General features: G+C 47.6%; 3 protein-coding genes across 3 annotated transcripts; 1 reads left to right on the top strand and 2 right to left on the bottom strand.

Annotated features, from left to right (window-relative positions):
• Nucleotides 1-621: 621 nt before the first annotated feature.
• On the bottom strand, nucleotides 622-4,196 carry EYB26_002492 (uncharacterized protein; the record flags this gene model as incomplete). The annotated part of the gene is made up of 4 exons (XM_054261797.1): nucleotides 622-761; nucleotides 814-1,547; nucleotides 1,778-4,085; nucleotides 4,151-4,196. The coding sequence occupies 4 exons, from the start codon at nucleotides 4,194-4,196 to the stop codon at nucleotides 622-624; spliced, it is 3,228 nt and encodes a 1,075-aa protein (XP_054117772.1).
• A 2,932-nt stretch (nucleotides 4,197-7,128) lies between these two features.
• On the top strand, nucleotides 7,129-9,470 carry EYB26_002491 (uncharacterized protein; the record flags this gene model as incomplete). The annotated part of the gene is made up of 9 exons (XM_054261796.1): nucleotides 7,129-7,290; nucleotides 7,357-7,395; nucleotides 7,459-7,574; nucleotides 7,644-7,752; nucleotides 7,819-8,047; nucleotides 8,107-8,269; nucleotides 8,332-8,478; nucleotides 8,549-8,789; nucleotides 8,850-9,470. The coding sequence occupies 9 exons, from the start codon at nucleotides 7,129-7,131 to the stop codon at nucleotides 9,468-9,470; spliced, it is 1,827 nt and encodes a 608-aa protein (XP_054117771.1).
• A 437-nt stretch (nucleotides 9,471-9,907) lies between these two features.
• EYB26_002490 (uncharacterized protein) lies at nucleotides 9,908-13,837 on the bottom strand (the record flags this gene model as incomplete). The annotated part of the gene is made up of 3 exons (XM_054261795.1): nucleotides 9,908-10,014; nucleotides 10,079-13,517; nucleotides 13,574-13,837. 3 exons carry the CDS (start codon nucleotides 13,835-13,837, stop codon nucleotides 9,908-9,910), a joined length of 3,810 nt encoding a protein of 1,269 aa, XP_054117770.1.
• Between the last annotated feature and the right edge of the window lie 517 nt (nucleotides 13,838-14,354).

The raw sequence follows: 14,354 nt of genomic DNA, 5'->3' as shown, positions 1-14,354 counted from the left end.
CCATCACGTGGACGGCATGGTTGTTCCTAGCCAGCGACTAAGCAAGCCGGATATACGGTACGGATATTTTGCGCAGGCCCTTATCGTTGGTATCCACCACTTGGTAAAGGGGAATCGTGAATTGAGCTATGCAGATTGATTGATTGAAAAGCCATGTTCAAAAATGTTTGTAACTATCTATGTACTATCTGATCTCAATACTTGGATTGAACGAGATGTGTAGGAAAGGGGCTCTTTATGTATCGACAAAGGAAAACACACAGACACACACACACACACACACACACATATAAAAAACAAAACAGACATAGTGCAAATCCTAGTCCACTCGCCCAAACTGAAATGATATGTCCTCCGAGTTCCATTTTTGAGTCATTCAAGTTCAATTATAGCCAGTTGAGACCATATTCTTCTTTGTTTCCTTCGCTGCCAACTTTTTGTAATCATTTCGCTCGTCATCAAAATTCCCGGGGTATCTCTGATATTTGAATCTTTCCTTTCCTTCTTCTGGTGATCATTACATCTATCCGTCATTACAATTCGTCATCAAGGGGGCTTTTTGGTTTTTGATTTGTTTTGGTCCTGGTCATGGCCTTATGGGATCGAGATTAACCTCGTCCTTTATTTGTTGAGCCATGAGGCGAGTTCCATCACCTCCTTGCGGCGTTCGTCTTCCAACTGGTCATCATCGGAGAGGACGGCCTGGAAGATGGGAAGAAGCTGAGGAGTGAGTTGACGCACGGTAGGGTCCTCCCATTTGTCTAAAATCATATCAGCAGATGTTAATAGATGTTATTGTCACGAGTAACTTACAGAGCTGTGCAATCATCTTGTACAAGGGCTCATTCTCCTCATAGTCGTTCTTCAAGGGAAGAATACTGACAATGGCAGGGAGCACGTCCGCAATTGGAACCTTATCGTGCTGCTTGAGGATCATGCGAGACAAGCAACCAGTGGCGTTGTCAGGCAGACGAGAAGCCTGCTGCTGGAGGCAAGGCTCGAGCTTCTGGAGGATGGTAGGGAACTGAGAAACGATAGACGCATCATTGGTTGCCTCGATCAGACGTCCGGTGGCATAGGCAGCGTTGGACTTGGTCTGAGGGTCCTCGTCATCGAGACGCTTCAAGAGGAGAGGCAAGAAACGACCAGTCAACGGAGTGACGGCATCCTTCATTCCAGTGATGACCTCAGCGAGGGTACCAACGGCAGTAGCGCGCTCGATGTTCTCAGAGCTGCTGACGAAGCGGAGAACGCTCTTCTCAAAGATCTTCCAAAGCTCAGGGAAGTCAGGGCCAAGCGCTGCAGCCAATCCCGAAACCACATCAAGAGCACGGTCAATAACAATCCAATCGAACTCAGATGTCTCATCACCAGCCTCTTGGAGCTCTTCATCTTCGGCAAATTCCTGCTGGCAGGGGTGCTTCTTGTTGATGAGGTCAGTGACCTGTTGGACAACGTTGGTCAAGACCGACTCGTTGGCAACAAGGGCGGGACCGGTGTAACGAAGGTTTTCGGCAAGGTTTCCGCAGAGATCACCAACAGTGGCCCTATATTCGCATCTGATTAGCATATATCAAAGTATTTTTTGTCGCGGGTAAATGTGCATAATGATATAACAAATCAGGTTACGTTGGAATACGTTGTTAACATCAATCATGCTTTTATATAGCATGTCTGAGTGAGCTGGGTAACGGTGTTGTCATCATATAAGACTGACGTGTGGGCCAGGCGAGTGTGGAATAGAACACAAAAGAATATTAAAAAGGGGGATACGTACGGGTCACTTTCCTCACCCCACAACTTGATGGTGGCAGTCATCAGAATCTCGGCGAACTTTTGAACCTCAACAGGAAGCTGCACCTTAAGCGGAAGACCGGCTTGCCACTTGGGCATCTGGCCGTTCTCCTCTGCCAAAGCGAACAATGTGGCATAAGCACGGTGGAGAGTGCTAATAGTGCTCTTGCGAACACCTTCATAGGGGTGTTCAGTAAGAGGAAGAACCAACTCAATGGTCTTCTCGAAGTATGGGAGATAAGCACCCTTGGTGTGGCTGATCAAATCGCCGATAACCTCGACGGCAATCTCCTTCTCAAGAGCCAAGGGCGTGACGGTAGTGAAATCCTCCCAGTCATCCTCATCATCGAGATCAATGTCCTCAATATCACCATCCTCGTCATCAGAAGCTTCGGCAACCTTGATCTTGCGGCCACCGATGGTAACTTCCTGGCCAACAAGGTCCTTGGCGGCATCACCAAGTTCTACCTCAAGATCGGCTTCTTCCTGTTCGATACAAGCACTCAAGCCCTTGAAGACGCCATCGAGAAAAGGCTTGAAGTCCTCTCCGTAAACCTTGGAAATAGAGCCCCACAGCATGTAGGTGCTCTCCTTGAGGCGAGAGTGGTCGAGATGGAGGGCTTCCTCGCTAGCACGCATCAAAGGCTCAACATAAGGTTGGTAGTGTTGAGGACCAGCAGCAGCGGACATCTCACCCATGGCATCAATGATGCTAGCACGAAGGTCAAGCTCATCCTCGCTTTCCTTCTTGGTGGCATATTCCTGCATAAGGTGCATGGACTTTTCGAAGAATGGAAGGAAAGCTTCGCCAGAAGAAGATGCAAGGGATCCAATTGCGCTAGCAGTGAGGCCCTTGATCTTGAAGTCAGGGTGTTGGAATAGCTTGTGCAAGAGAGGAACAAGCTCATCCTGGTAAGCAACGACATCCTTGTCATCGAGACCGTCAACAACGGCATCAATGGCGCTGACAGCTGCTTTCATGATGTTTACAGTAGGGCCAGTCTCCTCGCCCTTGTAGTTCTCCATAGCACTGGCGAGGTTCTGGACCAAAAGGGGCATGAGCTTGGCATGTTCTTTGCCAACATCCTCTGCAAGATCGTCGGCAAGGCGGGCAACACCGTGCAAGGTGGCCTGACGGACCTTGGGTTCCTTATCGCTGAGGAGGTGAAGAACAATAGGGAAGATTTCATTGAACTGGCTGCTAATGAAGTCTGGGGCACCTTCAACACACATACCCAAGGCCAAGATACCGGCACGACGATAATCGGGGTTTTCACTGTTGAAGTATTGGCCAAGGGCCTGGAGGAGAGGAACAACAACTTGGCTGGGGGGCAAGCTCTGGGCAAGCATGTCGAGGAGACCAAGTGCGGAACGAGCGGGAGTAATTTCATCCTCGTCGTCGTCATCATCAAGTTCAGTCGCAATGTGAAGAGCGGTGCGGGTGAGCTGTTCACCAACACGCAGACCCTGAACCTTGAGCTTGCGGTATTTGACGCACTGCATCAAGAAGCTAATTGACTGTGTACGCGTATCCTCGGCAAGCTGTATATTTGCAGAGACTTCGTTCATGAAAGTGATCAAATCCTTAAGATGGACGTTCATCAAAGCAGGATCACATCCAAGCAAGGTTTGGAAGACCTCAAAGGCCTGCATGATGCGGTCCTCATCAGTAGTGTCAATGGCATCCTTGAGAACTCGGACCATGTCGGGGAAAACCTGCTGGAATGCCTTGACAGGAGCGGGGTCCTCATCTGAGTCCAGGTGCATAGCCAGCTTGCTTAAAGCCAAGAGAGTATTGATGCGGACTTCGGCACTCTCGGGGTCACGGATGGTCTTGCTGAAAAGAGTGAACAAGTCCTGGAACTTATCTTCGAATCCTTCTCCTAGAGACTCCAGGATGGTAAAGAAGATGTAGACACCGATGGCCCTTTCGTCTTTGTTTCCGCTCTGGGCAGCCTGGAGCAGGAAGTTGGGCAAATCGGCCCACTCGCCGTCTTGAAGGTCGATCTTGGCTACGGAAGAAACGATGCGGGCAATAGCGTGACGAACGAGTTCAGAGCTGCTGCTCATAGTTCCGCGTAACAATTGTTCACGGATCTGAGGCTTTTGATTTGCAGGAACTTTGAGCCAGAATTTGCCTACAAGACCGCGGGCCTCGACGGCAGCCAACTGACGGAGGTCATCACTTTCGTGTGAGGTGGCCAACTGAAGGAGGAAGAGGAAGGATTCGGGCTTGTTGTAGTATTCTTTTTGGAGGACGCCGGTGGCTTCCTTCAAGTCCCCGGTGGAAGCTGTATTGTTTGGAGGTTAGTTTCGCACGAACGGATCAGCAGTAGCAAGAAGATGGTATGCTCACGATTGAGGATAATTTGCAGTTGCTGCAAAAATCGTTGCTGATCCATGATGGACAACTTATATATGCGATATACTTTTCTCTTTTTATAGATCTATCCCCTCTTTTTGACGCGAAGCGTCGTGGTGAGGTTTTCAGAAAAAGAAAAGAAAACTTGCAAGATGCGGGGCTACAAGCGAGAAACTTGATGCCAAATCTGTTCAAATAAACACAAACTTCTGCAGTCTCCTGAAAGGCCGCGTGGAGAAAAAGAAATACAAAATAAACGCAGAAAAGAGGAAAAAAAGAGAAATGTGTGTGTTTTTGATTTTCCACTTAACGGAATTAATAGAGAGGAAACGAGGAGGAGAAAAAAAGTAAACGTCGTACGTAGTAAATTTTTTTGCGGTTGTCCCACCAGCTATTATACCTGATTAGGTCTAGCGTGGCTCTGACGAAGCTGCTGTAGCCAATCAGACCGTCACACGCGTCTCCACCCCGCACTTTTCCCTTTTGGGACTTTTGTTTTGCCCCTCTAAGTTTTCTACTCTTCTTTCTTTCGCCTCGAGCAGAACAGGGGCATCTGTCAATCCTGGTAATCTGAGGAGACATACTCATATCTTCAGTAACGTAGGAAATCTTGTCGGGAGTTGCGTCGGACCTATCGTGAATGGCTAGGAACGTGGGTGTAAGTACAGTTGTATATATATATCAATAGTTATCCCAGCTCGACATAGCTAAGTATTTGTTCGAGTCAACACTGAACATGCACGAGTGTGCTCGTAGGTTATTCTTTTTGAATAGGTCATTTGCAAGGTCTTTTGGATTTCTCATAAAATAGTAAGAGGGTAGCGAAGCCTTTTGCGATTCTCTCACACGCTGATATAAGGATATGACGTACCGCCTGTTTCCCTTGGTTAGGGTTTGACTCCGTGAGACCCTACAGTCCTAAACACCGAGATAGTTCTAGGGCTATTATGTGATACGTGTCGATATTCTGGGTTCTGGTTGAATTTCTTGTCGACGGGGATTGTCCAGATCGTAAGGAATCTTGTACCCCCCTTTGGTTCTCTTGACTTCGTGACGATTGTGACGATGTCTCAAAGTCATAAGCATGAGAGCCAAGATGAGGCTCAACAGGTGAGTTGCCCTTGGTCTAAGTCACCTGTACGTTAGCCCCCCTCCCCTATCTTCCAATTGCCTATTTTGCCTAGGTCGTAGGGTATCATCTGTCCAAAATCTAGTTCCTTGATCTCAGCCCTAGCCCTAACCTCAAGACCTAATATTTTTCAAGTGTCCATCCATCAGAAGGACATCGATTGATGTTATGTAAATCCTTTATACTAGTTACTCCACACTTGGATCAAAACAGAGAAGTGCCGATGTTCTTGGACACAGTGTGAGCGAATACCGAAATAAGACGGGTTTTGCTTTCTAGTGGCTTCTTTAGCTGTCAATGCTCTGACCTAGCTTTTCGACCGTTACCGGTATAAATGAAACTATTACTCTTTACATATACCGGTATTAATGACGGAAAGTTATCGGGAAATTGTGCTCACGCCTCTGTTGAGCTCATTTTCGAAGTGCATTCTTCTACTCGGTTGTTGTAGAGATTATCGGGTTAATTTCGCTGCAGTACGTACCAGATTAGGAAAGCGTCATGACGTTCAATTCTCCTTCTGATGTCGGGATACCATGGTCATGATGATGGTTCTGGCACGCTTTGTAGCATTGGAAAACCGGTGAACCTGCTAGACCTCAGAGAGATCCATAAATAATCAAATTCGAATTTCTTAAGCGTGGTGTGGCGCAGATTCACATACCTACCATCAATGGTATGGTTCAGGTCCGGTAATTGTCCGTGTGCGGAGAATTGACTTTAACCAATCCTTTTCGTTTTGAATCATCTATTTTCCATGATTGCCTCACGTAAGCCCATGTATAGCAAGAGCGGATTATGAAAGGCGCCTAAAATGAGGCGTTTACTGAATGTAACCTCTTTTCCGTGGATGGCTTCGTCGTTAGGCCAGGTGATCAGCAAAAAATAAACAGAAAATGATCCGGGTGTTCTGTTTGAGGTTTTGAGGCCTCTGCACATGTGACGGTGTTTTGGGTAGTGAAGAGTCATAATGGAGTCTGTTATTCTTGGGGTTTATCCGTCTACTCTACGGAGATTCAAGACTCAAGAGAGAGCCCTGGAATCTGCCTCTGTCCAGCGAATAGTAAATAGTCTGGCGCGTGCCCTACCAACATCCAGATGAGTGAGTACGTACTCTTTCGACTGGGAAGACCGTAATAAATTAAATTCGTCTGTGTCATTAATTTAAACTCATGAAGATCTTCCAAATCACCGGAAACACTCACTCTTTTGCCAACAAGAGAGCAATATCCGCCTCATCCAATTGGATATGAGCGAGACGCCTAGAAACGAACCGAATACGACGGAGTAGGATCAGGACACGCAGTGCCAATACGAACTAGTCAGGAGGAAAGGTAAAAGAGGCTTGACCCCACGTTGCTTGGCCAATGTCAGAATTGGCTGCAGACAATGTTGTCCAGTGCATAGCGCGGGGGTTAGCGTTTCGGCAATGAAACATTCCATGCAGATTAGGATTACGCAGTTGATGCTTTGAGAATAAACTAGTAAAACTTCTATACTCCGGAGTATTTCAGCTAGCTCGATACGCACTAAAAATAGTCATTTGAAGGGAAGGAATCAACTGACTGGTGGGAGAGTCCCCGGCAATTGAGACTGGTCGACATTAGGGTTTTGCTCTGCCGGCAGCATCTCCAGTGTTCTCCACGTAACCCCAGCAAGCCACAAGCGCCCTTTTACGCTGTGAAGAAACTAATCCCAAAGGAACAGCCGGCATCCAGCCTTCTTCCAAATTTGTCGAGTATATAAAGATGGAGAAAATCGCATCAATATGTCCCTTTCATCAAGAAGTAACTGCCTCTTGAGTTTGTGCAAACACTTCGGCAGTAGCTGAACCATCGCCAAAATGAGGCTACCCACAGCTTCCCTTGTTTGGAGCGCTCTTGCTAGCGTAGCACTCGGATTGACCGCGAGTGAATGGCGCAGTCAATCAATCTACTTTGTGCTTACGGATCGTTTTGGATTGACGAGCAATTCCACCACGACTTCTTGTACTGCCGCTGATGCAGTGAGTCAAGATACCTTTTAGTCCTTCGAGTATTTTTTTTAGGGCTAATATTAACCCGGGTAATAGGTATACTGCGGTGGTAGCTGGCAGGGTTTGATCAACCAAGTATGTGATTCACAGTCATATCAGACATTGAACCAAAGTCAGTGATTGACTTGTTATCCACAGCTCGATTACATCCAGGGTATGGGCTTTACAGCCATATGGATAACACCCGTAACCCAGAATTTTGAAGGCAACACCCATGATGGTGAAGCTTATCATGGCTACTGGCAGCAGAACGCGTACTTCATCCCCTTGATTCCACATATTGAATTTTAACAACAGAGTGTCTGACTTTGAGGCCATTTTAGTTACGCGACGAACCCTCACTATGGTACTTCTTCAGACTTGCTCAAACTTTCCAACGCGTTGCACGCACGAGGAATGTACCTCATGGTCGACATTGTGGTGAACAACATGGTGCGCCATATTCTCCATTAGGATCAGAAATCTGCCGAAATAGCTGACTGAGACTCTCGTATGTAGGCATACAATGGAGTGGGCACCAACGTCGACTACAGCATTTTCAATCCTTTCCCATCTCAAAGTTATTACCATCCCTACTGTCTGATTTCCAACTATGACAACCAGACCAATGTTGTGGACTGCTGGGAAGGAGATACCTATGTCTCTTTACCGGATCTCGACACTACCCAGACATATGTGAAGAATACCTGGAATGCGTGGGTCAAGTCATTTGTAGCAAATTACTCCAGTATGATTCTCCCAGATCGATTATCACCTCTGAAAATCTGTACTGACCACATGATCCAGTTGACGGACTTCGTATCGACTCCGCAAAACATATCCAGAAGGATTTCTTCGCCAATTTCGAAGCTTCAGCTGGCGTTTACTGTATCGGAGAAGTGTTTAACGGCGATCCAGCATTTGTATGCCCGTATCAGAGTGTTATGAGCGGAGTTTTGAATTACCCAATGTAAGTTGACATCTGTGCATCTGGTAGCTTGGACTGGTTTACTAATGGTGGGTACCACGCAGCTACTGGCAATTGCTCTACGCCTTTCAATCTACCAGCGGCAGCATCAGCAATTTGTACAACATGATCAACACCGTAAAATCCGATTGTGTCGACACATCTCTCCTCGGAAACTTTATTGAGAACCACGACAACCCTCGATTCGCATAGTAAGTCATCCATCTTCCTTCCTCAATGCGAAGATTGGCGGCGTCTTTCTTACATACAATTCCAATACAGCTACACGAGCGACTACTCTGAAGCCAAGAACGTCATATCTTTCATGTTCCTGACAGACGGTATCCCAATCATGTACTATGGACAAGAACAGCATTACAGCGGAGGAAACGTTCCACTTAACCGCGAAGCTCTCTGGCCATCGGCCTACTCGACCACTGCTCAATTGTACACTCATACTGCAAGATCAAACACCATCCGCACGCTGGCCATGTCAAAAGACTCTGCTTACTTGACTTACCAGGTGAGACTCACACACCCCCCTCCTTAAACACATGCTTGCATGATGACTAACAGCAAATAGAATAACCCCATCTATCAAGACTCCAACACCATCGCAATGCGCAAAGGCACAACAGGCCTACAACTAGTCACCGTCCTCTCCAACCTCGGCGCAAGCGGTAGCTCATACACCCTCACCCTCAGCGGCAGCGGCTACGCATCTGGCACTCTGCTTACAGAACTGTACACATGCACCAACGTCACCGTTAGTTCTAGCGGCACCATCGCCGTGCCCATGACCTCTGGCTTACCAAGAGCATTTTTGCCCTGGTCATCTGTGTCCGGTAGCTCGATCTGTAATAGCCGTAGTTCGGGGTGCACAGCCGCATCAACGGTTGCGGTCACGTTCGAGGAAGTAGTCACCACTACATACGGCCAGAAAGTCTATCTCGTCGGATCAATAAGTGCACTCGGTTCTTGGAGTGCATCCAGTGCTGTCCTGTTGTCGGCGAGTCAATATACCGCGTCTGACCCAGTGTGGACTGGCACGGTGAATTTGCCAGCTGGCGAGTCGTTTCAGTATAAGTTTATTGTTGTGAACACTGATGGCAGTGTTAAGTGGGAGAGTGATCCCAACCGGAGCTATACTGTGCCGACGGGTTGTCAGGGGTTGACTGCCACTGTTGATGATACTTGGAGGTGATGATGTTCATGATGATGATAATGACGACGATATGAAATGATCTTCCTGCTCTCGTACCGATTTTGAGGGGCAGGTGCATGTAGTTGATATGGATTAAACATTTGTATATATTGAAATCCAATACACATTTAGCTATCCAGCAAGTCATGCCCTAATATTAGGCAGACGAAGAATCAAATCACAAAGACGATAGTGTCACAAACTCATTTTCTCTATTGCTCGAGAAATGTTTTATATTGCCAGAAATTTGCTATTTACATTTCCGTCTCTCATAAGATAGATGTACGGAATATTATCTACTTCGCCTGCCCATTAAAGAGAAACCAACTCCATCCGAAAAAACACCCAACCAAAAAGCGAAAACATAAAGAAAAATTCCAAGTTACATGAGGGGTCTTTGAGTTACGTATAAAATATAAGACTCCATACGATCGATCCTAATCTTCTTCTTCAGAGTCATAGTCGTCGTTCATTAGAAGTGACCGATAGCCGCGCGCAGCGAGGTTATCCTCCAGGCCGCCATCTGATTCGGGATCCACGTAGCCTAATACAAGAGATAATGATTAGTAAATGGATACGAAGTTAGGAAGCCGGATATGAAAACTCACCCTCTCCGCCGAAATAACTCAAAGCAACAGGCAAGAAGATTAAGGCATGTGTGGCAGCGAAGATCACGAGGGCCAGCCAGATACGGAAGTAGTAGATTTCAAAGATCTTACTGCGTGTAAATGCAAGTACACAGACGCCAAGCAGCTTGGTAATGGTAATTCCACTGAAGACGCTACCTCCCACATTGATGAGGGCAGCCCACACACGTGCGTCCTTACCACGCAACTTGGAGCTCTTTTCCAGCATATTGCGGGATGGGAACATGAAAGCACGAGCAATATGCGCACAGAACTCAACTCCGATACCCGCGCAGATGACCAGGTTGACGAGGGAAACTGCATTGAGCGAAACACCGGCAACAGCCATGGTTCCAATAACGTCTACGACTATCATAACGACAGTCGTGGTAACAACTGCACCAGTAGCCAAAGATCCCAGTAAAACGGAGCTGACGACAAAAATGATACCGATAGCGGTTCCGAGCAGTGTGCCGGTGAGGCGAACAATAGACGCATATTGATCAAAGAAAATATAGAACTTCGAATACGGGAAAACGTCGATGTCATGTTCCTTGGACAGATAGTCCGATATGCGTCGAGCCGAGGCTTGTGCATTGATGAAATCAGTCTGAGTCTTCAAGGGAGTGTGGCTCGTCCGGAAATGAGTGGCATTCGTGGTAACGCGTTTGTGGTCTATCACAAGCGCATTGCTATATGGAGCTTTGCCTCCAAGAGGACAATTTTCATCCGTGGGTGATTCGAGCCACTTCTCAACGTAGTGGATAAACTCTTCTCCCTCCGGCATGCCGGATAAGGTAATATTCCAAGCTGGTGTACGATCTTCAAAACAAACCTTTCCATTCTCTTTGCAACAATTCTGTTGAGGATTGAGCCAGTAAAAGAAGTCGTCCAGCCAACTAGCGGTAGATCCGGATATATAGGAAACGTTGGGGCGTTTAGATTCTTGTTCCAACACAAAAGGAAGTGAATATTCTTCGCATGTGGAGAATCTACCACAAACCTGGCGTTGGTGTGATCTTTCTGTTATGTTGACGTTGCGTGTGACGAAATACACCGGGGGACCAGTTTGGAAATACTGGTCAAGATCGTCAAAGTATTGGATAAGATGAGAGTCAGTCGGGAGCGCAATGCGTTGGTCAAGACCTAGCTGGACTTCAGGTATTAGGGCCAGACCTGCAGTGAAGAAGCCAAGGAAGATGACTATAATAGCTGCCTTTACTCTCCGATCTAGCAGAGCTGGTGCATAGACGCGGCGGATGAACCTTTGCAGGAAACTTTCTCCAGCCATATCATCATAATCGACACCATCCGGTAGACCGGAAGATGTTGCCCGCCGAACGGTGAAACAAGGAAAACAGTCAGCACGAAGACTCTCAACTCGCCTCTGGTTGAGCGCGAGAACAGCAATGAACATGGTGACCTGGAGAATGGCATTGATGAAAACAGCACCAGCGGCATAAGCAGCAAAGTTCTTGACTGCTGGCATGCCGACGAATATACCCATAGCAAACGCCACAGTTTCAGTAATGGCTGATAGGAGAATGCTAGGTCCCATGCGACCAAGAGCACGGCCAATACGCTCGTCGATTTCCTCATCGGGATGACTGATGTTCACGCGGTCAAATTCGTGGACAATAAGGAAAATGTTATCGACTCCAACGGCAAGTACTAGGAATGGAATGACTTCTGCGATAATGAGGGTCACTTTGATGCCAAGCGCAGAGAACAATCCAATTGAAGAGGAAACCGACATCAGAACAATTACGATTCCGACAATTGCTAGGGTGAATTTGGACTGGACCAGTGCGTTCGATGGGTTAGTCAACAGCGACCGAAGAGTTAGTGCTCCAGATCCCAACGCAATAGATGCATAGATGAACATGATCACATAACTGACAACCACAATCTTGGCATCCGTATTGGTTGATTTGTTCAACTCCTGCTCCAGGCTCATCTCTGTATTGAAAGATAGACGGAGACCGCGCTCCCATGCTTCTTCATGCACGACCTCCAAGACTTGCTTCAAGCTTTCTTCCCAATCGATTGCTCTGCTTTCGCCTTCGGTACCCGGCGCAAAATTGTTTACAACCCATGTGACCACAATGGCGTTTGCATCAAGCACATTGTTGGTATCCTCATAGCCACCAAGAATCATGGTAGGTTGAAGAGGTTGTTTGAAATCGGGGAGACAGCTAACATCACCGGGTGATTCAGTGCAGTGAGTGAGGGTTTTTTCCCAGTTCCAAGGAGTAACGCCAGCCAACGAGCCACCATAATATCCTGTGAGGGATTGTACCACGCAGGCATCACCCGTCGGCTTGAAACACACATCATCTAGAGTCAAACCCTGCTTCAAGGATATCATGCGGCGAACGCGACTTTCAACATCGAACCACCAGCTCAATGTATCATAGTTCAATACAGGCCCCGTATCGTTGACCAAAAAGGCTTGCTCAGCGCGGAAGAATGGGCCGAAATTTTCATCGAAAAACTCCTTGTCTTGAGCGGCGTCTGAGGTAGGGCTAACCCAGAGGCGAACGGGATCTGTCTCTACAGTGAATTGAAGCCAGCCCAAGCTGAGGAGCCCGACGATAAGAATGCTCCCGAAGATCGTAATCGCAGGAAAACGGGCACAGATATTGCCAAGGCAATTGAACGCTTTGTCGCAGATAGCATTCAACTTGTAGTGCTTATGAGGGGTGTCCAAATAGCCAATGCCACGAACAAACTCACCGTCGTCCTCGTCATCACTTTGTACCGGATCCTGCAACAATCTGACCCGTTCGGGTTTGCGATATCGTCGTTCCAGGTATGCTACATAGCTCGAAATTGATACAACGAGAGATAGGAATACCGAGTAGATGATAATGACTGCGAAGGACATACACGGCATAAGTCCAACGTGGCAATAATCTTGAGACTTGACTTCCGGCAACGTTGGGCAGACTGAGGGGCAATCCACACAAGAGCAACGATAAGCTGGATCTGAATCATTGCAGGCCTTTGGAACGATGGGTAGAGCTTCCATGCCGTGAGGATCCGGGTTTCGAGGCTCCGTTTCGTAATTGATCTGGAACGGACTGCCGAGCAGCTTCTTGTCTCCTAGAAATTTCATGAATTGGGTGTAATTCTTGGCTCCTCCGCCGATGAAATCAATCGCCTTGCCTCCTGACGCGCCATTCTTCACATTCTTGCAACTGTCGTAAAAGCCGTTCTGGTATTCTTCCGACCAGAGATTGTCTATTTCCGTGACCAAAAATTTGTCTCCCTTGGGCTCGGTTTGTGTGACATTGACGAACAGCGACTGGTCGGGCGAGCATGTAAATGTACAGAACATGTTGAAGAAATTATCGACGCATGCGGGACAGGAGGCGATAATACCCTCTGCGAGCTTCAGGTTCTTTTTCAAAGCGTCAACCTATTTCATCGAGCTTCGTCAGTAAACTAGCCCAATATCCGAGACACGATGCCTACCTGTTCTTCTTTGCAACACACAGGGCCCTCAGACCATTTGTTCCCACATAATGAGACCAGCTTTTCTCTCACGGCGTCATCCGGGTCATGCGCCAGCCCATTGTCCGGACAAGGCAACTCCCCACCAAAAATGCTCTTCTTTCCACAGTGACCACGGATAGCGCATCGACCAGGTTCATGTATAGCAGTGATTCCCTGTGCCGTAACCGCAGAAAGCAACGTGCTGCAGATCAAGCCTGCGGCCAGGCTTTGCAAGCCTCTCATCCTCTACAACCAGTGGCGCGTGACCAACCAAGCCGGCACCGGCAGTCGCCCAACAGTCTTATATCCCTTCCTTCACTCTCTGCCGACGTGTGATGCGTTTCAGTGTTATATAATATAAGAACAGGTGCGATTATGCATGAGAAGCGACCGAACGGAACGACACGAAGCTGTGGAAAAGGCGTTGACGAGTGTTGGTTGCGGAGTCGTGTAAGCCGTTAACTTCGCAAAGACCGATCCACACAAGACCGACGGCGGGGCTGCTACGGTAAGTTCGGGATTAAAAGATGATAGAGTTCGTAAAAGCGACAAATATAGAGATAGAACCGAGAAGACCAAGAGACAATCGGTGTGTTAAGGATAGTTCGGCGACCGGCGAGTTGTCTGAAGGGTTTGAGTTGAGTCTGGGAGGATGGTCGCTGATGGGCGACGGAACTAAGGAAGGGAGGGAGCGGCAGTGCCTGGCGACTCACGGTACCAAGGCACACTAACTGAAGGGTTAACGTTAACTTAACGAGGT

Source organism: Talaromyces marneffei, chromosome 2 (genome assembly GCF_009556855.1).
Source record: "Talaromyces marneffei chromosome 2, complete sequence".
NCBI classification, from domain to species: domain Eukaryota; kingdom Fungi; phylum Ascomycota; class Eurotiomycetes; order Eurotiales; family Trichocomaceae; genus Talaromyces; species Talaromyces marneffei.
Note: the sequence above shows the minus strand (reverse complement) of the source record. Positions and strands in the feature narration are given on the sequence as shown.